Source organism: Pipistrellus hanaki, assembly GCF_964339955.1.
Source record: "Pipistrellus hanaki genome assembly, chromosome: 11".
NCBI classification, from domain to species: Eukaryota; Metazoa; Chordata; class Mammalia; order Chiroptera; family Vespertilionidae; genus Pipistrellus; species Pipistrellus hanaki.
The window spans coordinates 70,229,220-70,256,052 of NC_140513.1; the positions used below are offsets into that span (position 1 = coordinate 70,229,220).

General features: G+C 59.6%; 1 protein-coding gene across 2 annotated transcripts in view; it reads right to left on the minus strand.

Annotated features, from left to right (window-relative positions):
• Positions 1-26,833, minus strand: part of SYK (spleen associated tyrosine kinase) — a 78,070-nt gene that overhangs the window by 36,484 nt on the left and 14,753 nt on the right. The window contains exons 1-3 of one of the 2 annotated variants that reach the window (XM_084899017.1): positions 14,454-14,569; positions 4,663-5,099; positions 2,658-2,818 (exon numbers count right to left, since the gene is read on the minus strand). In XM_084899017.1, coding sequence (XP_084755143.1) covers positions 2,658-2,818; positions 4,663-5,067 — 566 coding nt within the window. In that variant the 5' untranslated portion in view covers positions 5,068-5,099; positions 14,454-14,569. Of the gene's footprint in view, positions 1-2,657; positions 2,819-4,662; positions 5,100-14,453; positions 14,570-26,833 lie in introns of those variants that run through there. The other variant, XM_084899016.1, reaches the window with a different exon arrangement.

Genomic DNA, 26,833 nt, shown 5'->3' on the forward strand with positions numbered 1-26,833 from the left:
ACAGGCATTTCCCAAACCGCACCTGCAGTCACACCCGGGGCTTGGCTCGGCTTCGTCAGAACTTCAGCTCCAAACGATAACATATTTACTTGGTACTAAACGCAAAGAAAATGACAACTCCTTTCCTTTCTCTTGCAGGACATGAAGTTTGGGAGCATTTTCACGGTAACATTTTACGGAAGGAAACCAGAGCGCAGCACCTGGCCTGGAGGAGATGGCCACGCACCGGGAGCAGCACCGTGCCTGGCCCGGGGCTGCCCTGGGCACATGGCATGGGCACTCCAGCCGGGAGGGCCGGGCCTGCCGACCACAGCCTGCCCCTGGCCTCCAGCCAAGCAGGCCCAGCCACGTGGCCACATGGTTAGGGCTTATCTGGTTGGTAAAAGATGCTAAATCATAACCACGGAAGACAGCTTCTCCTGCTGCTCAGCCTCCTTTCAAAGCTGACAAAGCTCTGAGAACGTGCCGGCGCTCCTCACGGCCAGCGTGGGCCTGGAGTTTCTTCTCTGTGAGCGAGCGGACATGGTGGCGCCGGTTAGGACCGGATGAAGGGGCAAACACGGGGCCACATAGGAGAGGGAAGGTGCAAGCAGGTGTGTCAGCAGGTAAGTAAAACAAACATCGCCTTTCTAAACTGTGCACGTTTATCAGCTTCAAACTGATGATTTATTGTGATCTGTTCTTATTCTAAAAAACATGTTTTGTGTTTTTTAAAGAAAGGTCTCCAAATGCTTTGAGCCCAGTGACCTTGGATCCTTCCTTTGGGGAAGGAGTCATCATTGGGGGATAAGTTTGTTTCCCTTTTCTAACAGACTTGGTTTTTGGTCACACCTGGGCTAGGACTGACTTCTCACCACGGCCACGTGCGCCATCGTGCAAGCCCTCAGGGGCCCAGGGCACCTCCCGGCCCCATCCCTGGTGTCACCCGCACGGCGGGACCCGGGCCGGCACCTGTGGGTGCTCACAGGAGCGTCTCCTCTGCACCCAGCCAGGCGGGTCCCACTGGACTTCAGTTGGATCTTCCCTGACACTTGCCCACACGTGGGCAGACCAACGTGCCTGCAGCCAGGCCTCCCATTACCCAGGAGCCCCAGCATGCTCCTGCCTCAGGGCACCCAAGGCTACCCCCGCTGGGTGGCCACTGCCTTCGGTCTTTGCTCATGTCCCCTTGCACAGGCCCTTGCTCACCCCAGCACAGCGGGGCAGGCACCTGGCAGCACCCCTGTCCCTGCGTGGATCCCCGGCGCCTGTGCCGCTCCGTTCAAGGCCCCGGTCCACTTCCCTACTGAGAGGCAGGCCGCACGAGGCAGTGCTGGCATGGCTCACACCTCCACCGTGCCCGGAGAGTTTCTCCCCAGACAGCTACGGACACCAGATGCGGGTCCAGAGAGGGACACGCAGTTTACACGGCTGGAAGTAGGCAGAAGGCACGCTCTCAGGTGAACGTGAAAGCGGCCAAGAAGAGTTCGTGGGGAGGAACTGCCACTGCGGACCCTGGCCGTCTTGCAGCACCGACTCAGCACCTGCCCCGGGCACGGCTCCCCACGCAGCCCCTCCCCGGGCACGGCTCCCCACGCAGCCCCTCCCCGGGCACGGCTCCCCACGCAGCCCCTCCCCGGGCACGGCTCCCCACGCAGCCCCTCCCCGGGCACGGCTCCCCACGCAGCCCCTCCCCGGGCACGGCTCCCCACGCAGCCCCTCCCCGGGGCACGGCTCCCCACGCAGCCCCTCCCCGGGCATAGCTCCCCACGCAGCCCCTCCCCGGGCACGGCTCCCCACGCAGCCCCTCCCCGGGCACGGCTCCCCACGCAGCCCCTCCCCGGGCACGGCTCCCCACGCAGCCCCTCCCCGGGCCACGGCTCCCCATGCAGCCCCTCCCCGGGCCACGGCTCCCCACGCAGCCCCTCCCCGGGCACGGCTCCCCACGCAGCCCCTCCCCGGGCCACGGCTCCCCACTCAGCACCTGCCCTGGGCACGGCCTCCCCACGCAGCCCCTCCCCGGGGCACGGCTCCCCACGCAGCCCCTCCCCGGGCACGGCTCCCCACGCAGCCCCTCCCCGGGCACGGCTCCCCACGCAGCCCCTCCCCGGGCACGGCCTCCCCACACAACCCCTCCCCGGACACGGCTCCCCACGCAGCCCCTCCCCGGACACGGCTCCCCACGCGGCCCCTCCCCGGACACGGCTCCCCACGCAGCCCCTCCCCGGGCACGGCTCCCCACACAGCACCTGCCCCGGGGCACGGCCTCGCAGTCCTGCGCGCCCGAATGCCAGGGCCGGGACCAGTGAGAAGACAGAGGCCTCATCTGCTGGGAGAGGCCGAAGTTTGGCTGATGAGCACACTGAACGCCACGCCCTGCGCTGCCTCCGGATTCAACGACCAGCACAGGCGTCACCATGCAGCCCAGCTGGTGCCCAGAGCAGCTCTGGGGCTGAGGACCAGCCTCTAAATGATGCCCCAGTGCCCGCCTGCCCGCCCGTGAGGAGGCTCCCTGAGGGGTCACTAACCAAACGTGAGTGACGAGGGCAGCTCAGACTGGAAGCGCCCCGGAGCCCCACGTGTCTGCGGGGAGTGTGGGCCCCGGGCCAGGTCAGCAGTGGAGGCTGAGCCGCCCTGACCAGCAGGCCGTGGGCGGGAGGAAAAGATGCGGTACTCACAGAAACTTCCCGTTCGTCTTGGACCCGATCAGGACGATCTGCTCGGACTCGTCCCGGGAGATCTTCCCGTGGAACCAGGGCATCTTCTCGTGGGCGGTGGTGGCGATGAGCTTCTCCAGCTGCGGCTTCTGGCTGATGATGGCCTGCTCCAGCGCCTGGCCCTGCGGGCAAAGGGGCTCAGGCCGGGCTGCAGCGCCAGGGCCCGCGTCCTGGCCGCCACCCCCCAGTGTGCCGTGCACGCCCCCGGCAAACAGAGCCGGGAAGGCCTGCGCAGCATCGAACGCCTTCCCGTTAAACAGCGAAGCGGACTTCAGAACACCGAGACGTGGGGCCTTCTGAGGCCACGCCAGCCTGGAGACGCCGGGATGACCAGCCCCGAGCCTGGCTCGGTCTGTCGTCTAGGACAGTGTTCCCTGCCAGTCACCTACGGACAATGGAGCCCGCGCTCCTGCCTGCCCGAGGCCACGCTGCCTCCTCCGCAGGCGGCCTGTCCCACGGGTGGGCACCTCGCTGCGGACATGATGGCACAGAGCAGACTCGGGAGGGCTGAGCTGGCGCTCCGTCCCCTTTGTTCTCGGTCGGGGAGAAACACGTGTCCCGCATGGCAGTCAGTGAAGAACCAGAGTGACTACTTGAAGTTATAAAACAAACCACCAGAAACAAAAGGTAAAAGTAGAATCAACCCAAACTAGGAGAAGGCAGGGAGGAGGGCAGGCGAGGAGGGAGCTCGGTCACCCTCCCCCGCGCCCACACCTTGGCTGGCCTGGAATCCTCAGAGAGGAAATGCAAACCCAAAGCAGCGGTCACTGCATACCAGGGGGCTGCCAGGCCAGCGCGTCAAGGTCAGAGTGGAGGGGCGGGCCCTGCCCAGCCCAGCTGGACGGAGAGAACGGACCGTGGCCCACACGCCGCCTCCCTCGCCAGGGCCCCCGGCTGCCTCGCCAGGGCCCCCGGCTGCCTTGCCAGGGCCCCGGGCTGCCTCGCCAGGGCCCCGGGCTGCCTCTCCAGGGCCCCGGGCTGCCTCGCCAGGGCCCCGGGCTGCCTCGCCAGGGCCCCGGGCTGCCTCGCCAGGGCCCCGGGCTGCCTCGCCAGGGCGGGCGCTGGGCGAAAGCATCCGGGCTGACAGGGCCAGCTGCTGGGTGAGCCCGTTTCTGTGGCGTTCCGGAAGCAGCAAAGCTCCGGACAGAAGTCAGTGCGGGCTCGGGGCTGGCGCGGGTGCTCGTGGGGCTGCTGCGCATCCCGGTGGGATGGGCCTCATTGCACTGTCAGCGGCGGCACGCACGGTGCCATTAAGGACGGGTAATGACACCCAGTGGCTCTGAGCCCTGCCTGTGGGAGCAGAGGGAGGCTAGCACACCCAGTGCCTGCAGTGAAGACGCCGGGCGCAGGATGGTCCTGAGCTGGGCGCAGGATGGCGCTCAGCACAGAAAGTGTCACAGGAGGGAGCGGTCACACCACGCGTCCCGGGGCCTGTGCAGTGTCCCCGCCGGGCGGAGGAGCCGCGGAGTGCAGGCACCGGGGCTGCCGTGGAGGGCGAGCCCAGAGAGGACCCGGAGGCCGGGGGCGTGAGGGTCACAGCCTCGGATGACCAGCTGTCCACACACACAGGTCACACACACACGCCCTTCCCTGCGGCACACCAGCCGCTCGCCCGTCCGCAGACCAACGGCCAGAGGAGGCTGCGGGGAAGCAATGGAGCCCACCGGGGAGCCGGCTCAGGGAGGCGTCCGGCAGCCACAGCGGGGAGTGAACACGTTACTGACCCGATCTTCTGAGAGACGCCCGGAGCTACAGGCTCCTGACCAGTGCGACCCCCTCAAGTAATAACAGACGGGGGCCGCCACGCTCTCCCAAAGGGCCGGCACGGATGGTGACGGTTTCCGGGGGAGACCCCACATCACTGCACGAGAAGGCCCCCCCTCCCCCGGCTGTGGGCACAGGGGAAGCTCCTTGGGCCGAAGCACTGTGGCCCCGAGGGATGCTCAGGCGGCCCGCGGCCGCTCACCTGCAGGTTCCAGGTCTGCTTCACGTACTCCCGGATGAGGTTCTCCTTCAGGTCCTCGAAGGGCCCGGTCTTGGGCTGCACGCCGGGCGGCCGGGGGAAGGGCTTCTGGAGGAGGCACACCAGGCCGTCGGGCTCCTGCGAGTGGTAGAGGCACAGCTCGGCGGGGCTGGCGTGCGCCCGGCCGCCCGCGATGGCGTAGGTGCCGTTGAGCTCGCGCTCGATGGTGTAGTGGTGCGCCTTGCGGCCGTGCGCCACCGACAGCGCGAAGCCGCCCAGGTAGTTGCGGCTCTGGCGCAGCAGGTACAGCCCGTCGCTCATGCCGCCCTGCACCAGGTAGTCCTCCGCCTCCTCCCGCGTGATGTTGCCGAAGAAGAAGGGCAGGTGGTCGGCCACGCCCGCAGCCATGCTGTCTCCTCACGCCGCGGCACGCTGTCCACCTGGCGGGACAGGAGGGACACGGTCATCGGAGCCGCAGGAGCTGGTGTGAAACTGCCAGCCTCTGCGCTGGGGCAGGAGAGTGACAACCCCCCAGGCCCGGCCGCTGTCCCCGTCCCCTCCTGCCCCCCCTCCTGCCTTCCCCAAATCACTCCGGGCCCGCCCGCACTCCCACTGAGAAGCAGTGCAGGCTCCACACCTATGAGACCTGTCCCAGCACACACACTTCTCACTAAGCAGACCTACAGACAGACACACGAACACACACACACACAAACACACACACACACACACTCATACACACACACACTCACATACACTCACACTCTCACACACACACACTCACACACACTCATACACACACACACTCACACACTCACACACACAAACACACTCACACACACACTCATACTCACACACACACTCATACAATCACACACTCACACACACACTCATACATAAACACACTCACACTCACACACACACACACACTCACACACACACACTCACACACAACACACACACTCATACACAAACACACTCAACTCACACACATATACTCACACTCACACACAAACACACTCAACTCACACACATATACTCACACTCACACATACACACACATTCACAATCACACACATATAGTCACTCTCACACACACACTCTCACACTCTCTCACACACACATACACACACATACACACACATACACACCAACACACACACACACACACTTTCACACTCTCACACACACATACACATACACAAACACACACTCACACACACACTCACACACACACATACACACGCTCACACACATACACACACGCTCACACACTCATACACACACATACACACTCACACACGTACACACACAGATACACTCACTCACACACACACACATACACACACACTCACACACACAGACACACATACACACACACACTCACACACATACACTCACACTCACACACTCACACAAACATACACAGACACACTCACAATCACACACATATAGTCACACTCACACTTTCTCACACACACACATACACACACTCACACACTCACACACACACACTCACACACACCCACACATACACACTCACACACACACACACACACACACACACTCACACTGACACAGGACCGGGAGGAAGCCCGGAGCAGGAGGCGCTGGCTGGGAAGACGGCCGGGAGCACAGGTGCCCCTGGAGTAGCCGTATCCAGGCCAGCGGCCAGCCCAGTGCCCGATGGGCCAGGACACTGTGTTTATTTTTATTGTTTCCAGCTTTCCCGTACCCAGGATTGTTTTCCTGTTCTAGTTCCTGAAAATCCACCTGTCAGCACAGTCCACACGCATGTCAGGCCGGGGCTCAGCTGCGGAGCAGGGACCTGCTGCTCTGCCGGACCTTCTGGCCGCACTCACCTCGCAGAGGCCCAGCCTCACAGCGCAGCCTCGGCTCCTCCATTACACTCACTCTGCTCCCGCCACCGTCTCCACGGCCCCAGCCACCCCCCCTCCCAGGGCCCCCCTCCCCCCCCTCTCCCTGGGCCTCACCCCCCCTCCCTGGGCCTCCTCCCTCCCTCTCACTGGGCCTCCTCCCCCCCTCTCCCTGGGCCTCCTCCCCCCCTCTCCCTGGGCCTCCTCCCCCCCCTCCCTGGGCCCCCTCCCCCCCTCTCCCTGGGCCTCCTCCCCCCCTCCCTGGGCCTCCTCCCCCCCTCTCCCTGGGCCTCCTCCCCCCCTCCCAGGGCCCCCTCCCTCCCTCTCCCTGGGCCCCCTCCCTCCCTCTCCCTGGGCCTCCTCACCCCCCCTCCCTGGGCCTCCTCCCTCCCTCTCACTGGGCCTCACCCCCCCTCCCTGGGCCTCCTCCCTCCCTCTCACTGGGCCTCACCCCCCTCCCTGGGCCTCCTCCCCCCCTCCCAGGGCCTCCTTCCCCCCTCTCCCTGGGCCTCACACCCCCTCCCAGGGCCCCCTCCCTCCCTCTCCCTGGGCCTCACCCCCCCTCCCTGGGCCTCCTCCCTCCCTCTCACTGGGCCTCACCCCCCCTCCCTGGGCCTCCTCCCCCCTCTCACAGGGCCTCCTTCCCCCCTCTCCCTGGGCCTCACACCCCCTCCCAGGGCCCCCTCCCTCCCTCTCCCTGGGCCTCCTCCCTCCCTCCCAGGGCCTCCTTCCCCCCTCTCCCTGGGCCTCACCCCCCCTCCCTGGGCCTCCTCCCCCCCTCCCCGGGCCCCCTCCCTCCCCCCCCCGGGGCCTCCTCCCCCCTCCCAGGGCCCCCTCCCTCCCTCTCCCTGGGCCTCACCCCCCCTCCCTGGGCCTCCTCCCCCCCTCCCAGGGCCCCCTCCCCCCCTCCCAGGGCCCCCTCCCTCCCTCTCCCTGGGCCTCCTCCCCCCCCTCCCAGGGCCCCCTCCCTCCCTCTCCCTGGGCCCCCTCCCTCCCTCTCCCTGGGCCTCCTCCCCCCCTCCCAGGGCCCCCTCCCCCCTCCCCCGGGGCCTCCTCCCCCCCTCCCAGGGCCCCCTCCCTCCCTCTCCCTGGGCCCCCTCCCCCCCTCCCAGGGCCCCCTCCCTCCCTCTCCCTGGGCCTCCTCCCCCCCTCCCAGGGCCCCCTCCCTCCCTCCCCCGGGGCCTCCTCCCCCCCTCCCAGGGCCCCCTCCCTCCCTCTCCCTGGGCCTCCTCCCCCCTCCCAGGGCCCCCTCCCTCCCTCCCCCGGGGCCTCCTCCCCCCCTCCCAGGGCCCCCTCCCCCCCTCTCCCTGGGCCTCCTCCCCCCCTCCCCCGGGGCCTCCTCCCCCCCTCCCAGGGCCCCCTCCCCCCTCTCCCTGGGGCCTCCTCCCCCCCTCCCTGGGCCTCCTCCCCCCCTCCCAGGGCCCCCTCCCTCCCCCGGGGCCTCCTCCCCCTCCCCCGGGGCCTCCTCCCCCTCCCCCGGGGCCTCCTCCCCCCCTCCCAGGGCCCCCTCCCTCCCTCTCCCTGGGCCTCCTCCCCCCCTCCCCCGGGGCCTCCTCCCCCCCTCCCAGGGCCCCCTCCCTCCCTCCCCCGGGGCCTCCTCCCCCCTCCCAGGGCCCCCTCCCTCCCTCTCCCTGGGCCTCCTCCCCCCCTCCCAGGGCCCCCTCCCTCCCTCTCCCGGGGCCTCCTCCCTCCCTCCCCCGGGGCCTCCTCCCCCCCTCCCAGGGCCCCCTCCCTCCCTCCCCCGGGGCCTCCTCCCCCCCTCCCCCGGGGCCTCCTCCCCCCCTCCCAGGGCCCCCTCCCTCCCCCGGGGCCTCCCCCCCTCCCCCCGGGGCCTCCTCCCCCCCTCCCCCGGGGCCTCCTCCCCCCCTCCCAGGGCCCCCTCCCTCCCTCTCCCGGGGCCTCCTCCCCCTCCCCCGGGGCCTCCTCCCCCTCCCCCGGGGCCTCTTCCCCCCCTCCCCCTGGGCCTCGGCCATCTCACTCCTCGGGCCTCGGCCATCCTCGCTCTGTGGGCCCACCCACATTTCACCCCCTCAGCCCAGCACTTACAAGCCCCCACATGTGAGCATCACCTGGATCTGAAATGCAAGGCCTGGGGCTGCCGGCCAGCAAGCTCGGTGCCGCTGATGCGGGGCCCGGACCCCGCCTGTGGCCGGGACCTCCACCACCCGAGCATCCCCGCCCGCCTGCCCAGCCAGGGCCCGCCCCATCCAAAGCTCCAGTGAGGAGTGCCTGCAGTGTGACCTCCATTCTGTCCCCACACATTCCCTGGTGGTGTGACTGCATGGCCTCAGCCGCCCCTGCAAGCATGCCGGCCGCCAGATGCTCCTTCTCATCCTGGTCCTCCTCCCATCCCCGGCCCTGCCCCTGCCTCTGGCCCTGCCCCTGCCCCTGTTCCTGACCCTGTCCCTGCCCCTGCCCCTGTCCCTGCCCCTGCCCCTGTCCCTGGCCCTGGCCCTGGCCCTGCCCCTGTCCCTGCCCCTGGCCCTGGCCCTGGCCCTGGCCCTGCCCCTGCCCCTGGCCCTGGCCCTGGCCCTGCCCCTGTCCCTGCCCCTGCCCCTGTCCCTACCCCGTCCCTGTCCCTGCCCCTGCCTCTGCCCCTGGCCCTGGCCCTGCCCCTGTCCCTACCCCGTCCCTGTCCCTGCCCCTGCCCCTGCCCCTGCCCCTGTCCCTGTCCCTGCCTGTCCCCCCCCCCCGCCCTCCTGGCCCTGCCCCTGGTCCTGGCCCTGGTCCTGGCCCTGCCCCCGCCCCTGCCCCTGCCCCTGCCCCCGCCCCTGCCCCTCCATGCCAGTCAGTCTCAGCCCAGCTGGCCGGTCCCTGGGCCAGGCTCCCTCGCCAGGTCCTGCTCTCACTCTCTGCTCTGGGCGGGGGGCCGGCCTCAGAGGCACCCTGGCTGTCCGCTGTCCCTACACTCCGGACTCTTGGCATAGCGGCCGCCCACCGAGAGCTCATCTAAAACTGTACGTCTTCCAGAACAATATTTTCGGTGTGAACACAGACTTTAAAGTTATATAACTCCTAACTCCAGTTACATCATCCAACAGGTACGTTGGTGTGCCTCAGCCGGGAGCCACCGGAGCAGTCACACGGGCGGGCAGGCGGCCCACGGGCACTCTGTGTGGCTCCGGGGACACTGCGGGCACCGTGGGGCACCTCTGGCCACCCTGAGCGGCGCCATGCTGCCGGGCCTCTCCCTATGGGGGCACGGCCTCTGGCGCTGGTGGGCTGTGCCAGCAGGGACAGCGGGACTGTCCGGGGCTATCTAACGTGGTGAACGTCTCTGATACCCTTCATGCCTCCTCAGGACCGGCTCCCTCAGTGCCCACCCCGGGCCGCTCCTGGTCTCCGACCTGCTTCCTACAGCACAGGCCACGGTGATGGGCGGCCCCCGCCCCCCTGTAGGCACCGCTCAGCCTCAGGGGGGCGATGCTGCCGGCCAGCCGGCCGGGGCAGGCTTCCTCCGCGCACCCTCCCGCCCGCAGCCTGGCCGCCGGGATCTCACAGCCCCTGTGCCGCCTTCTCCTGGACCCAGAGTGTGTGCTCACCCTCCGCCCGGGAGCGTCCTCGGCGCCTGCGCCTGCACCCCCGGCACGCTCTCCCGGCGGAGCCCCGTCCAAACGCTCAGCGGGCGAGGCCTCGGGCTGGGGTGAGCTCGGCTCTGCAGCACCAGGGCCCGGGCTGCCCAGGGCCTGGGAACAGTGCGTCCGTGACAGAAGCATGTTGTGGGACGTGAGTGACGCCTTGCGGTGCCCGGCGCCCAGGATGCCCCTGCTCCCTCTTCTCCGCAGGTCTCCCGGGGCAGGCCCTGTGACGCTGACCCCTCGGCCGGCGCCCCCGGACAGCGGGCAGGAGGGCAGCCTTGCTGGCCGCGCTGTCAGCGCCTGGAACATCCTGCACCCGGCAGGCGGGCAGACTTAAAATCACCTGAAAGCCAGTTTCAAAATAAGGGGAACAGAGTCCATTTTGTTTTCAAAGGCTCTATGTGCACACACGTGATCGTACACACACGAGGGAGAGAGGCGAGAGCTTGGGCAGTCCACTGCTGACCTCTCCACTGGGCCCTCCCCTCCGCCGCCCGCCTCCTCCCGTGGCCCCCTCCCTGCCCTCTGCTCCTCCTGATGGCACACCTGCACAGGCCAGCCTCCTGGCAGTGCCCACCTCACCGCCCCTCCCTCCGTGGCTCCTCTCCTCTCGCTCACACCCATTTCACCAAGACCATTCTGAAAGGCGCCGAGACCTGGACACACACAGGCACCACCCTCCTGCGTCCACACTCCGTGGGCACAAACGCATCCGGGGCCCCAGCTCCAGCACCGCACCTGCCCTGCGGACGGAGAGCGGCCTGTCCACGCAGTGAGCCCTCACACTCGGCCGCGTGACTGCTCCCTCCCCTCCCCCCCGCCGTCCGCTCCACCCCGCCCCTCGCCCTATGCCGTCCTCCCTGGAGCCGTGGGCAGGCGTTGAGGCCTGGTGCTCTGTGCTGCTGCCTGAATACACGGATTGTGTGTGTGTGGCTGACGCTGTCACAGAGCTCAGGCCACAGCGCCGCCTTCCCCGCGGAGCCAGGCTGCCCGGGCTGTGTGCGCCGTTCCCACAGCACAGCCCTGGGCGCACAGCGAACGCCGGAGCATGTGGGACACCCTGTGCGGTGGGAGCCGAGAGTGTCCATCCTCAGCCTCAGCTGGGGAGGGGCGTGTGGGGACGCAGGTTCCCTCTCTGTGCCCACAGAGCGCACAGGGCACACCGCTAGTCACGGGGTTCACAGACACCCCAGGGGGAAGGTGAACGTGGATACGGGTTTCACAGACAATGCGGGTCAACTGGAAACTGTCTGCTCTCCTGCCTGCAAAGCAGGCCCCACCACGTCTGCAAGGACGACATTTGTCCTGGGGTCAGAGTGTTTTACAGGCAGCACTCTGTTCCCTAAATCTGCTCATGTCAGGGCTTTTACACGCGGCCGGGGAGCAGGGGGCTGCCGCTCTGTCCTGGTTCTCAGAGGCCAGGCCTCAGGCCCAAGGCCTGTGCTCTTCGTGAGACCCACCGAGCCAAGGCACTGAGCTGTGGCACCGAGCCCTGGCCCCGAGCCGCAGGCACAGCCCCTGCCACTTCCTGCCGAGAGCGCCTCCCGGCCGGGCAGACAGGTGCTGAGGGCTCGTGCGCGGCGCTGGCCGCAGCCGCCATAGGCTCTGGCAGAGGTGACGGGGCGGAAGTGGACGGTGCCTGGCGAACAGGGGGCATTTCCGCCAGATCCCACCACGCTAGGAACAAATAAAGACGCTGCGAACAGCTCTCTGGGCTTCTTGTGCCCAAAGCAGCCGGACCCTGCCTGGGAGTCTCCTCAGCAGCTGGGTGCGAAGAACACGGTGTCCGGTCTTGGTAAAAAGAAAACATCATCTGTGGGTTCAACTCATTTGCATGCGAAAGAGGAAGGAGGCCCGTCTCCAGGGAGGGTCTGCTGGGCGGTCAGGGGTGGCTGGGCGGTTTCAGAGAAGTGATAGCACACCCAGCTCTGAATGCACCGGGAGGAGCAGTTCCCTCTTCACCACTCTCCCCCTCCCCCCGCCCCTTCCCCCACCTGGCACAGGGGTGTGTCCTGAGGCAACCGCCTATTACAAGGAGCACTGGACCAGAAGTTAATAAAGGGATATTCTCTATAAAGTTGACTTGGGATCCCTTTTCATTTTTCTTCCTTTTTTTCTTTTTTTCCCCAAACGATTTTCCTCTGGCTTGTTTTGACACCATGTATATTTTTGATGGGTGTCTTGCTGTTAGCATTGTAAATGAAAGTTTATCTTCTAAAGTACAAATTTTTTAGACGTAATTTACTCGCAGGATATTTTTCCTTTGACCGTCAAACCTCAGAGGGAAGGCAGGGGAGGGTGGGGGTAAGGGGGAGAGACCAACCAAAGGACTGTGTGCATGCATGTGGGCCTGGCCAGTGGCCATGGACAACGGGGGGGGGGGGGGGGGCTTACGTGGGGAGGGGTTTGGGATGGGAATGGGATGAGGACAATTATGTGATACCATAACCAATAAAGAAATTTTTTTAAAAAGGAGCACTGAACTTAGTAATCAAGGAACAGGGGCCATCGAAGGTGTCACTAGTAAGTCCCTCTTTTTATTTTTAAAATTAATTAATTTATCTTTTTTAATCCTCACTGGAGGACATTTTTTCCATTGATCTGTAGAGAGAGAAAGAGAAACATGGATGTGAAAGAGAAACGTTGATCAGTTGCCTCCTGCTCTGAACACCGGCACGCGCCTACGGACTAGGACACTTCCTGAACATGCAGGTACAAATCTCTATCGTTTTTCCTAATCAGTTAAAGAACTGTGAGTGACTCCTGCAAACTACTACAGAAGCTATGACAGTGTCCGTAGGTTTCAGAAACCAGTGACATAAACAACCCAGTGCTTAGCTAGGCAGCAAAGGCTATGTGCCGGGGGAGAGGCTGAGCCAGGCGGCGAGGCCGGAGACAGGATGGCCAGGCTGAGCCCGGCTCTGCGGGCAGGTGCTCGGCGGGGAGCGGCCGCTCAGGGGAACCAGGAGCACGGTCTGAGGGACCTTCCCGCTGGGAACGGGCTTCTGGGTCACGGTTCTGGATCGACTTGAGCCCAGGCCAGCATGGAGTTTGGGAGGAAAAAGCCCACCCAGTGGACAGAAGTGTCCGAAGGGCGGACGGGGGGGACGGCGAGACAGCAGCAGCCCAGCCTGCAAGCTGGCGCCCTCCGGCTCCATCACCGGGCCGTGGGACCTGGGCTGCCCCAGTGTCCGTGTGCAAAGCCGCCGGAGGCAGAAATGCAGATCTCCGCGCACAGGGCCTCTCCAACTGCACAGTGAGATGAGACAAGGGCGCCCCAAGGGCAAGGCCATGGGCCCCCACACAGACTGATGGACGACATGCACTCTCCCAAGAGTTCTTACCATGTGAACTGGATCTCAAACTGCCAGGTAGGGCACACCAACCTTTCTCATTGCATTGTTAAAACCCCCAGGACAGTGTGATGTTAGAATCCCAAAGAGGAGAGAAGTCCTGCCCAGACCCTATCTGAGGCTGAGGGTGCCAAACCAGCGGGACGGGACAGTAGGCTGGGCGGCGCGATCGTTAAGCCAGGACGGCGACGCCAGCTGACCCTGAGCCCGGATGTGCTGCCACCGCGGCTCGGCGCAGCGGGCGCCCCTCAGGTGGCGCGGAGGAGCTTCTCAGTGTCCACTGACCACCGGCACTCTCCTCCCGCTCCCGTCCCCCGCACGGACACGCAGCCGGGAGGGGACGCGTCCGGGGATGCAGGCCTTGGGGAGCCCGCTCTGGCCGGAGCCGAGGAGCCGGCGTGGGTGCAGCAGGGGACGGGCTCCGGAAAGCGACGGGCGCCAGCTCACGCCCGGAGGTGGCCCCCGTGACGCAGGCACTGCCCTGGACAGTGAGAAGCTCGCCGGGGGGCGGCGTCCGCCTGTGCGGCCAGCTGACCCGCACGACACCCCGAAAGTACCGCTGCAGTCCTCCCCTCCACAGACTGGCCATCGGCTCAGGGTGGGCGGGTCCGGAGGACACGCTGGCGCCGGGCAGAGGCGTCCGCGGTCCGCAGTCCCCCGGCCAGCGCCGCCCGCAGCACCGGGACCTGCAGGCGCCGCACACGCGCGGCCCCGCCGACCGCAGCCCCCGGTGCCGGGCTCAGGCCCGAGAACCTGGCAGGAGGGTGCCACCCCCCTGTGACCGCAGGAGACACATCCGACCCTCTGAGGCGGCTCCTCCTCCAGGCCTGGGAGTGACCGTCAGCCAGGCTCCGGTCCGCTCACCTTCCGCCCTCAGCCATGCTCACCCCTCGAACGACGCTGGCCCGCGTCTCTGCCAAAGACCCGCCAGCCCCCTTCTGCCCCCTCTGCCCCCCCGCCCCCGGAGCTCCCAGCCCTCCCGGCACCTCTGTGCTCTCTCTGGTCAGCGTCCTCGCGGCCAGTCCCCGCTCCTGTGCTCCTGCGCAGCTCTCACCGCACTTCTGACTCGACCTTCATGACCTCTGCCTCGATGTTGGTGACATTGGAGAACGCCTGTCTCCCTGGCAAAGGCAGAGGTTGTATCGATCCATCTCTGCTCCTCCAGTCCATGTTTAATGGTAGAACGAACGTATTCAGATTTCCAGGAGAAGTGCAGACAGTGCAGGGTTTGCACAGACCAGACCCAGTGCCCGGCCACGAAAGCCTACGGGCCTTAGGGCACACTTCCCACAACTGGTGGGCCAGCGGGCGCATTACCACCCGGCCCCCACTCACTGCCTTCTCTGGTGTTTTTACCCCGTCTGCTCCTGCTCCAGGACCCACAGAGCCCAGGCTGCACGCCGCGCTGTGCCTCCTGGGTGTTCACGCTCCCGGCTGTGATGAGCGCTGGTTAGGAGCTCGGCCCAGCTGCTGGGCTTTCCCCAGCCTGGCTGGTGCTTCCTCCTGGCTCCCCGGCCTGGGTGCGCGGGAGGAAGCTGGCAGGGGAAGCTGTCCATGCGGTGGGGGGGGGTTCTCCACTGAAAGTTCTGTCCTCCCCCAACCCCTCTCCCACCCGCTCCCCGCCCCCACCCGCCCTCTCTGGAAGGAAGAAATGGCACAGTGAGCTGGAGAGAGGCATGGGGGACTGCCCTGTGGGCTGAACTCTGCGCCAGGCTTGTATTCTCCGTCCTCACTCATTCCGTCCTGTGCCTGTGTGAGCGCGGACGCCAGGGACTGAGTCTGCACAGCAGGGACAGTGCAGTCACCTGCTTCACGGCGCCCGCCCACTGGGCCTCGGCGCGGCAGCGACACCCTCGTGGGCCCGCCGGCTCCTTGTCACCAGGCCTCTCCGTGCAGCCTCTGTATTCGCTGCTCCAGGCCAGAACTCCTTTCTCCATCTGTTATTAAAACGGCGTCAAAAACCACCTCTGGTGCCAGGTGTGCTCAGTGGGCGTGGATGCCACTGATTCCAGACCCACTCAGGCAGAGAGGAGACGTGTGCGAGCTTGGCCTGCAACACGCACACCTGCACGTGCCCACACGCACCTACACGCAGCCGCTGCATCAGCCATCAGAGCGCGGGCTCCCGCGCAGGCCTCAGCCCTCTGCCTCTGCCTCTGCTCTCTGGAAGTGAAAATCATTAAAAACTGGTGTAATTGCCTCCTTAAGTGTCTGGTACAGCTCACCAGTGAAACCCTGTGAGCATGGTGCTCTGGGGGAGGTATTGATTGTTGATTTAAATGGGAAACAGGGCATTCAGGCTCCTTTTCCTGCGTGCGCGGTGGTGGTCTGACGTCAGGAAGGAGTCCGTGTCGCCTCCGTGACTGTTTGTGAGGAGAGAGCGGCCGGTCTCCTGCTGTGTCCCTCTGATGCCCACGGGTCCGCAGTGGTGCCTTTTATTTCTGGTCATTGTGTCTTTCTTTACTGTTTACTTTGGCTCAAGGCTTATTGATTTTCCTGATCTTTTCAAAGAACCACCTTTTGGTCTTTAAATTGTTTTCTATTGCTTTCCTGTTTTCAATTGTAATGGTTTCTGCTACAATCTTAATTATTTTATTTCTTCTTGTTGCTTCAGTCATTTTGCTATTTCTTCATAGTTGTCTAAGTGGATTTTATAACTTCCTTTCATCTAATATATATGCCTAATGCTGTAAATTTCTGCCAAGCAATGCTTTTGCTGCATCCCACACATTTTGATATGCTGTATTTCATGTGTATTCAATTCAAAATATGTATATTTTTTGCATTTTTATGAGTTTATTTTTAAATTTCTCTTCAGACTTCTTCTCTGATCCAAGGGTATTTCTTATAACTGAAAATTGTTTAATCTCCAAATATTTGGGAACGTTACAGCTATCTTTCTGTGACTCATTTCTAGCTTAATTCCATTGTGTCCTGAGAACACACTTTGTATGGCTCTTTATTCATTTATTTATGTGTGTTTTCCAAACACGTGCTCCGCCGTGGTGCTGTCCAGTGCGTGTGACAGGGATGTGCGTGTTCCGTGCTCCGGTTGGATGGCTTTTAGGTGTTGAGAGGATTGGCAGTGCTGCTCGGTTACCTGTGTCCTTCTGGTTTTTCACCCCGATCCTGGCAGAGGGCGACGGAGCCTCTGCGCATCCCGGGCCCCTGTCCGTGCCTGGGCCTGCCAGGGTTTGCCTGCGCCTTCTCATGTTCTCCTGTGTGCTGCACGTGTACGGTTACTGTGTCTCCCAGACAGCTGGTCCCTGGACACGAGGCAGCACCCCTCCACACCCCGGTATCCTCCTTCGTGTGACATGAATGTGGCTCCGTCGTCCTTCTCATGGCTCGCGGCAGAGCTCTGCCCCCTCCGCTGTCCACCGTGTGTGTGTCCATGGAGGGCGGGCTCCCTGCAGGCCGCAGAGGGCGGGTCTTGTGTTGTTATTCACTCTGACAAACTCTGTGTTCCAGTTAGTGTACGTAGACATTTACATTTAAAGTGATTATTGATTTAGTTAGATTAATATGTTTGTAACTGTGTTTTTTTTTTTTTATTCATTGCATTTGTTCTGTCTTCCTTTCCTCGAGTCCCCATTGTCCCTGTGGGCACATAAGGCAATGAGACACTATGGCCTCATCGTCTTAATCTCCTTCACTTCCTGACGCACACCTTTAACAAAATGTGAGCACTAACTGGAGAACTACAGGGCCCGCACAGTGCAGGGCCTGCGAAGGCAATGTTCCTGCCTTCCTTCGTCGCCGGGACACTGCCCACGCTCATGTCCACACTCACGGTCCACGCTCCCTGGCCACACTCGTGGTCCACGATTGTGGTCCACACTCACTGCCCTCAATTGCTGGCCACACTCTCTGACCACACTCACTGCCCTCGCTCACTGCCCTCGCTCACTGTCCTCGCTTGCTGACCACTGTCCTCGCTCGCTGAGGGCCGAACCTTTCCAGCACCACAGAGTGCCTACACAGAGTCTGAGACGGTCTGTGACGGCCCTGAGTCCCAGCGGAGGCAGAGTCCTGGGCACACACAGCAGAGCCTCAGTTTCCTGGTCTGCAAAGTGAGGATCATCGTAAAAACCCTGGAGCAGTGTGGGATCCCACAGCCACGACCTTTGAGTGCTCCCATGTGCAGCCTGGCCTCTGGTCCATGCCCGGGCAGGCGGTGAGGACGGGCAGGCGGTGAGGACGGGCAGGCGGTGAGGGCGGGCAGGCGGTGAGGGCGGGCAGGCGGTGAGGTGAGGGCGGGCAGGCGGTGAGGGCGGGCAGGCGGTGAGGACGGGCAGGCGGTGAGGACGGGCAGGCGGTGAGGGCGGGCAGGCGGTGAGGGCGGGCAGGCGGTGAGGTGAGGGCGGGCAGGCGGTGAGGGCGGGCAGGCGGTGAGGGCGGGCAGGCGGTGAGGGCGGGCAGGCGGTGAGGGCGGGCAGGCGGTGAGGGCGGGCAGGCGGTGAGGTGAGGGCGGGCAGGCGGTGAGGGCGGGCAGGCGGTGAGGACGGGCAGGCGGTGAGGACGGGCAGGCGGTGAGGTGAGGGCGGGCAGGCGGTGAGGGCGGGCAGGCGGTGAGGACGGGCAGGCGGTGAGGACGGGCAGGCGGTGAGGTGAGGGCGGGCAGGCGGTGAGGGCGGGCAGGCGGTGAGGACGGGCAGGCGGTGAGGACGGGCAGGCGGTGAGGGCGGGCAGGCGGTGAGGACGGGCAGGCGGTGAGGGCGGGCAGGCGGTGAGGTGAGGGCGGGCAGGCGGTGAGGTGAGGGCGGGCAGGCGGTGAGGTGAGGTGAGGGTGGGCAGGTGGTGAGGTGAGGACAGGCAGGCGGTGAGGTGAGGATGGGCAGGCGGTGAGGGCGGGCATCCCAGGGACAGGCAGGGTGACCACTCGTGCCCGCCCTCACCATGCAGCTGGAAAGACCTCCCTCCCGGGAAGCCAGGCTCACAGCGCCGCTCACCAGCTCACAGTCTGGCTGCCGTGAGCGGGCGCGGGAGCCACACAATCACACGTGTCCTCCTGATGCCATGTGGCAAGTGAGATATTGCACTCTCAGGAGAGGCCTATTGAAGTGCTGAAGAGGTGAAATATGTTGTGTAGTTCACTTTAAAACACTTCACAGAAAATGGCAGAATGCTACAGCTGAGTCACAACTCTATGCATGGTGATTTCACTAATCTCTCTACATCTGCATATTAGAAAACACTCATTATTAGAAATGTAAACTTTTCGCGCGCGCGCGCATGCGCACGCACACACAAACACACACACACACACACACAAAGCATAAAGCTCACAAGTGGAGAGCCTGCCCGTTGGCTGCGGCTCTGACTGCAGGGCCCTGGAGGAGCCAGGGCACCCCAACCTGGGCCTCGGGCAGTCAGCACAGGACCGGGGCGGGGGACACTGTGCCCGAGGCCCACACACGAGCACACATGTGACCCCCAGGAGGGTCACAGTGGAGTGTAACGAACAGGGAAAACACAGAGCCTCACAGGAAAAACTTCTCTGCTGTCCTGTCGTCACCTGAAGTCTTCTGCTCACTAACCGCCACCCGCTGAAATGACCAGAGTTTACCCTCCAAGGAACACCGCGCTTCCTCACAGGGGCCTGGCTTCCACATGCCGGGAACAGCGGTGCTGGCCCACCGAGCGCCTTCCCGCCCCTGCTGTGCGGGCGCCGATTCTGGCAGCTTTGCTTACAGGAGAAAGGGCCCTCCTTTAGGACAGCATCTGGACGGAAGGAGCCACAGAGACCCCATAAAGCCCAGCACTTCGGGCCTGCTTCTGGTGGGGCCATGGAAGCTGTGCCTTCAGTCCAAAGTGGAGCTTGCAGCCCGGCCGCTCCAGGGGTGGGCCTGCCCTTGCACCTGCAGTCGGATGCAGTGACCAGCGCCCTAAGGAACACTTGCTGGAGCCCAGCTGTGAGGAGGGATTCCCGCCGGCCGGCCTTCCCAGCCAGCCGTGCCCAGTGTGAGCGGAGATGGCTGAGGCCCGGTCCTGCCAGCTCGGAGGCCTCCTGCTGGTGTGCACTCCATTCCATCACACTCCTGCTGGCGTGCGTCCTATGACCTCACACTCCTGCTGGCATGCTGGAAACCAAATCAGTTTCACTGAAAAAGAGATGTTGACAGGAAGCCAGGAAGGCTGGTCAACAACCTTAATTGCTCTAACCTTTAGTTGAGATTTTGTTAGCTGAAGCAGAATCTACCTTGTCCGTGAAAGTTTCTGTTATTTCCTGCCTAAGGGCTACATGTAAATTTCTGTTTATGTTGCTTAAGATGTCTTCCCCAAAGCCTCAATAAAAGGGGATGGCAGGCCCAGAGCAGGAGTAGTTCTCCCACTAGAGTTGGACTACTGCCTGGCCCCCCCAAATCGCCAAATTGAATTTCTTCAAGTCTCTTTTCATTTGTGTGCGCCCTTCTCCAAAACCTGAACCCTGAATTGGAACTCTTTCTACGCGGGCCGTGAAAGAGAGTCCTATATCTGGCGCCTTCAACGCGGGACTTCTGGAGAAGGTATTTTTCGCCTAGAGCGAAGGAGGAAAAATACACCAAGAAAAGGTGTGGAAGATTCACCGGAAAAAGGTGAGGGAAATTCACCACACTCAAAGCCCACAGCTAGCTGCAGAGTCGAGAACTATAAGTAGGGTGGGAACGTCTTTTTCAGTCAGGCTAATGGGGAAGAATTAGATTATAATATAAAGTAAATTTTATTATAGAATTTTGGTTTGTAAGCTTAAAGAATGTGGTTTCTTATTCAAATTAAAATCTTAGTTTGTATTTGGAATTTAAAATCTGTAATAAGAAATGAGACTCCACTGCTGAAACCGCCTCTGGTGCGGAGAAATTCAAAGGTGGCAGGAGAGGGCAAAGCTATCTGCTCTCCTGCAATGAGATTACTTAAAGTTTTCTTTAAAAATTATAAAAGAATTCGCAGGGAAATGCTGATCTTGGCCAATTTGGGTGCTAGTTATTACTTCAGAAAGCAAAAAAGAAAGAAAAAATTTAAGACCTGTCTTTATCTTTTAAGCATGAAAAAATATGTGGCCAGATCTGTTGAAACTTCTCCCAAAGTAAGCTTGATGTGGGGGAAGGGAGAGACCAGGCAATCCTATAAGGAAGACCACTCTCCCAGTAAGCTAAGGAATGTGGTAACTTGCATTTGAATGGCTATAAACTTCCTCCAACTCCTGTGGCAAAAATTTTTTTTGGAAGTTGTCTTAATTATATAAATAAAAAATAAAGTTTAAATTTGCCTCATAAAAAATCTAGAGGACAGAATGGAAGCTCTTAATTGATTATGTCTTGTATTTTTCTTAGAAATTTAAAGTGTCATTAATCTAGGACATGCAATATATATTTGATTTGCCAGCTTTAAAAGTTCAAAGTGCAAATTAAATTGGGAGAAATTATATAGTTGTAATTAAAATACCTAAAGTATAACTTGTTTTTGAGAAAATAAAAAGTGTGTTTTCTCTAATAATTAGGAATTAAAAATAAGTTGCTTATTATTGGTCTAATTAAAAAAGAGGATTAATTCTGTGACCTCAGCCAAATATTTTCTATGCAAAAACTAGTCTAAATTTAATTGATATCTTAAGATAATAATAAAAGGTATTAAAATATTTAAATCATATATGGATATAGATATTTGCTTGATGGTTTTTTCCATGTTAAAATTTCAAGGCCTTAACAGAGATGATTCTTGGAAAGCTCCAAGGGCCTGGAGAAATACAAGAAATTTATTCTCTTCTTAAATGATTTAAAACAGATTTAATATACTTGAAATTGCATGGAAAGCCTTATCAAATAAAAATTAATAAATATAAATATTTTAGAAGGTTTATAGGCATGTATTGTTACTGGCAAAGGAAAGCAGTTAACTTTCCTGGCACATGGTAAAGAAGACGTATAGACGCCTGACGCCTGAGAATGTCTTTTTTGCCATGTTAGCAGTAATCATCTGTACGGTAATATTACCTGGGACAAATGTGGAAGTGTTTAATATGTTCCTGACCCTTCATGGGTAAAAGCCCTTATGTGGGCTGATCCCTTGCCAATGTATATAGTCACCAATAATACTAAGCACCTTGGTCATCCAGGAGGAAAATGGGTGGGGCAAGGAAGTATAATTACACAGGTGTTGCCACCCAGCTTCCCTTTTTGTATGACACAAAATCAAACCAATGCTCCTTTGTGTGTAAAATTAAAGAGAGGTTTCTGGCTTGCACCAAAGTAGAGGAATATCACTACTTGCTCCTGGGAGAGGTGCAGAGAATGTAACTAAGACCTTGTCTATACAAAAAGAAATTGACAGCCAGTTTGAATTTGAATTGCCATTGGCTTAGAACAAAGAATATCCTTGCATGGTATTATTCTACAATGTCATTTATAATTTTTGATATTTTACAACAGCATATTGTACAATTATTCCAAACAAAATTAAAAATCTAATTTTTGAATGTTTGGCAGCAATTTAAAAGGACATGAAAGGATTTAATCCCTTCCACTGTGTGGAGGGCCTCACTGGGAAGGCACTTGAGCATTCTATATTGGCCTTTCTTGCCTTATTTGCAAAGAGGGACCCTCTTGTCACAATCCAATTGCCCACAGCTGTTGCCAGAGTTTTCAATTCATGCTGAGGTTAAAGTCTCGTGGTGGCTGGTACCATGAATCTGTCTCTCACACAATGGCGTGAGCTGGGACCTCCCTGGAGAAGAAACCTGGGTTCCCCAAGATATGTGATCAATGCCGAGGCCCCACCAGCAGGCGAGGGGATCCCAAGGCAGATACTGGGCATGGAGGCCATAGGGGCATAGGCTACCAAGGAAACAGAACTGAACCTCACATCACCCTGCTTGGCCCCGGAGGATGGCTGGTTAGCCAATGACGGGTAAGATTCCTCAAGGGAGGGACAACCTAAGACAGGCACAGCCGCAGAGGGCCATCAGGAGAGGACTTGGGGGACAACAGAGGTGGGGCATAGATCCTCACCACCCCCCCCCCAACGCTGTAGGGGCTTGAACACTCGCCCTTTTGAGGGATGTCTCCTGCCCCATGGCTCCTTCACGCTTCCCATACCCAGCTCAGATTGGGACCCAGCTACAAACAAGAGACTTGGCACGGCTCTTATTGAGACCCAGGCAACAGAGAAGTGGCTGATGGCGACTGTCCTACATCTAAATCCAGCCTAAATCTACGAGTGCTCAGGGCTTTCTCAAGGATGCATATAATCTTTTCCATTAATATTTACAGAGTAAACTAAAATTGTTGTTAAAGTATTAAATTTGACAGTAAAATAGTCAAGTTTTCAGATTAATTTAAATTGGCTAAATGAAATGAGTTAATATTCAAGAAAATTTAATTGTACAACAGGCTGTTCCTAAAGTATTAACCAAAATTTCTATTGGTAGTCCATTTCATGGTAAAATTGTTTAACATACAATAAATCCTAAAGCAGTCATAGTTTTTGTACAAAAATTAAAATTTAAAAGTTATCAAAACAGCATTATAAAATTTTTTTCCAAAAGCCTCCTAATAATTAAATAGAAAAAGGGGGATAGTGGAAAATACCATGTAAGAAAAAAAGTGTCCTGTAAGTAAATTACATCTAGAAAAATTTTTCTTCTTTTGAAAACCAGTTTTCATTTGTAATGATAACAGTAAGACAGCTATGAAAAACACACATAGTACCAAAATAAGTCAAAGAAAAATTGTTTGGGCAAAGAATTAAAAGTATCCCAAGTAAAATTTATAGAAAAGATTCCTTTATTAATTTTGGTCGAGATATGTTTGTATATTTTCAGAAAACAACTCCAAGACCATGTGGATTCCTGCAACAGAGAAGAATTGACAGGAATACTCCAGCCATGAAGACAGGAGGAAAAACAGAGCAGAGATGGAAGATGCTGACGACGCCTTGCCATACTAGCAGTCAGCAGGTGTGCGTCGCTGCAGGTTGTCCAGGACCAAACCAGAGGTCGGACCTGCATTGCCACTATTTTCCCACCATTGCTGACATGGACTCAGAACTGTTGGACATTAAAATTTGGACTAAAAAAAACAAAAAAACAAAACAAAAAAAAACTGTTTAACATTGAATCTGGGATTCAAAAACTGTTGGCCCAGAAAGAAACTTACTGCAGACTGATTTCATTTGACTCTCAGCATTGCTTGTTTCATTTTTTGTTTATTTCTAGTCTACATATGAAAAATTTTTTAAGGAAAGAAAACGGGGGAGATGCTGGAAACCAAATCAGTTTCACTGAAAAAGAGATGTTGACAGGAAGCCAGGAAGGCTGGTCAACAACCTTAATTGCTCTAACCTTTAGTTGAGACATTGTTAGCTGAAGCAGAATCTACCTTGTCCGTGAAAGTTTCTGTTATTTCCTGCCTAAGGGTTACATGTAAATTTCTGTTTATGTTGCTTAAGATGTCTTCCCCAAAGCCTCAATAAAAGGGGATGGCAGGGCCAGAGCAGGAGTAGTTCTCCCACTAGAGTTGGACTACTGCCTGGCCCCCCCAAATCGCCAAATTGAATTTCTTCAAGTCTCTTTTCATTTGTGTGCGCCCCTCTCCAGAACCTGAACCCTGAATTGGAACTCTTTCTACGCGGGCCGTGAAAGAGAGTCCTATACTGGCGTGTGTCCTATGACCTCACACTCCTGCTGGTGTGCACTCCATTCCATCACACTCCCGCTGGTGTGCGTCCTATGACCTCACAATCCTGCTGGCGTGCATCCTATGACCTCACACTCCTGCTGGTGTGCACTCCATTCCATCACACTCCTGCTGGTGTGCACTCCATCCCATCACACTCCTGCTAGCGTGTGTCCTATGACCTTACACTCCTGCTGGTGTGCATCCTATGACCTCACACTCCTGCTGGCGTGCGTCCTATGACCTCACACTCCTGCTGGTGTGCACTCCATTTCATCACACTCCTGCTAGCGTGTGTCCTATGACTTCACACTGCCACTGGTGTGCACTCCATTCCATCACACTCCTGCTGGCGTGCGTCCTATGACATCACACTCCTGCTGGCGTGTGTCCTATGACCTTACACTCCTGCTGGCGTGCGTCCTATGACCTCACACTCCCGCTGGTGTGCACTTCATTCCATCACACTCCCGCTGGTGTGCACTCCATTCCATCACACTCCTGCTAGCGTGTGTCCTATGACCTTACACTCCTGCTGGTGTGCATCCTATGACCTCACACTCCTGCTGGTGTGCACTCCATTTCATCACACTCCTGCTAGCGTGTGTCCTATGACTTCACACTGCCACTGGTGTGCACTCCATTCCATCACACTCCTGCTGGCGTGCGTCCTATGACATCACACTCCTGCTGGCGTGCGTCCTATGACCTCACACTCCTGCTGGTGTGTGTTCTATGACATCACACACCTGCTGGGTGTGCATCTACTATAGCACCACATGTTTCCACTTGTAAAGATGGAACTAAACCTGCCATAACATCAGTCTCTGATTATGAGAAATACATTTGTGTAGAAACATTGGCTTTTAAACTTATTCCTTCGAGAGAATAAACACAGGCAGCCTTCTTACTTGTGAGAGAGACGTGCTGTCACTGCCGACAGTCTGCTTCCTGGAGGGTCAGACTGAGGGACCCTCGGCCACAGTGTTCTCCCAGGCCCTCAGCACTCCCCGTGGTCTCTGGGACGCCTACGGAACCAGCGGTGCCCACTGGTGGGCACCGAGCTCGTGGCCAGTGCTGCTGCTCCGGGCGTTGTCCCATAGGCACCGCGCAGCCTGCCCCTGAGACCCTGAGCAGTCCTTGCACTGTGCACATGGGCAAGTTTAAACGGTGAAATCACCAACAAAAGCACAAAGACTCGAAAAGTGTGGCCCTCAGCTGACATGCAAGGGACCTGGGCAGCGTGCCCAGTCCCGCTCAGCGGCGACTCCGCGCCTCGCCATGAGACCGAGGCCGCTCCCAACGCAGCCAGCAGGCGAGCTCACCGGGTGGGGAGCACGGACGTGGTTGGAAAGTCTGTGAGGAGGGTTCTCCGAAAGGCCGGGCTCTGGGGGACCTTGCCAAAGGCGCAGCCCCTTCCTGGACTTTTCCAAACAAGTCCGAGCCCCCGGGCGTTTTGCTAGAATCTGTTTAGTCTTTAAAGACCAGCAGGTGCTTTTTCAAGGATGCTCACCCTGCTGATTGAATCTGGAGGTTAATTCTAGTTCCAGCTGTCATCCCAAGGAGAACCTGGGGAGGCAGGCGCACAGGGCTACGTGCCTCAGCCTCTCCAGGAACCAGTGTGACAGTCATCATCACCGTCGCCCAGGACTGCCGGTCACCCCGGAAACCGCGCAGACTGCACCCCGAGGACACGCTGGACGCCACCATCAGAGTGCTAACCGCAGGCGCAGGCTCTTACCCATGTGAGAGACCTCCAGAACGTCCACGCGGCCTGTGGTCACAGCACACAGGACGGAGAGGACAGGTTACTGTGGAAACCAGTGCACGGGTGAGAGCAGCCCCGCCATGCCCTGCCTGGCCCGCTGGGTCAGAGGCCGACAGGAGCCGAGGCTGCATCGACTTCTGGGGCATTACCTGCTCCTGCAGACACCTCGTTGTTCAAGCAGAATGCCCAGTCTCTCAGCTGCTCCGTACACACATACCAGGCAGCGTGGGTGCTGACAGAGGAAAGGTTTCACAACCCTGTTCTCTGAAACCCCCACCGCGAGGACAAGGCAGACTGGCCGTGGGCCTCGTAGATGCCTCGAACCCCAACCCTGCGCTGAGCAGAGCCTATGCAGCAGAGGATGGGCCTGCGCACGGAGACCCTCAGGGAAGCATGTCCGGGAGGGGCGGCCGCAGGCTTCAGGCAAAGCCGGGCCCCACGCCCTGGGGAGCAAGCATCTTTGTGAGCGGGAGAGGCTTTGAATGGCCAGCAGCCTCCCTGGGGAGAAACAAACATTCAACCAATTCTCTCTGTGTCACACACACACACACACACACACACACACACACACGCACATTCACGGGCACGTACACACACACACACACGCACGCACGCACACACACTCTCCCACACACACACACACACACACACACACACACACGAGTGAGAGTGAGGAAAGACCCTGTCAGGCTGGAGCACCTCCTGGGCTGCTGTCTAACACGAGGCACCCACGATGAGGAAGCTCCCAGCCTCCGCACACACACTAAACAAAAGGAGAGCCGCGTGTGGCCACAGAAACATCACCGGACAGCCCTGCCGAGGGCAGAGGACACCCAGACCACACGCCTCGCCGGGGAGGGGCACGTGGTTAGGGGCTGAGCGGGGAGGCACGCAGCCATCGGCGTCAGCGGACAGGGGCCAGGGGGCAGGAGGAAGGAAGCCATGG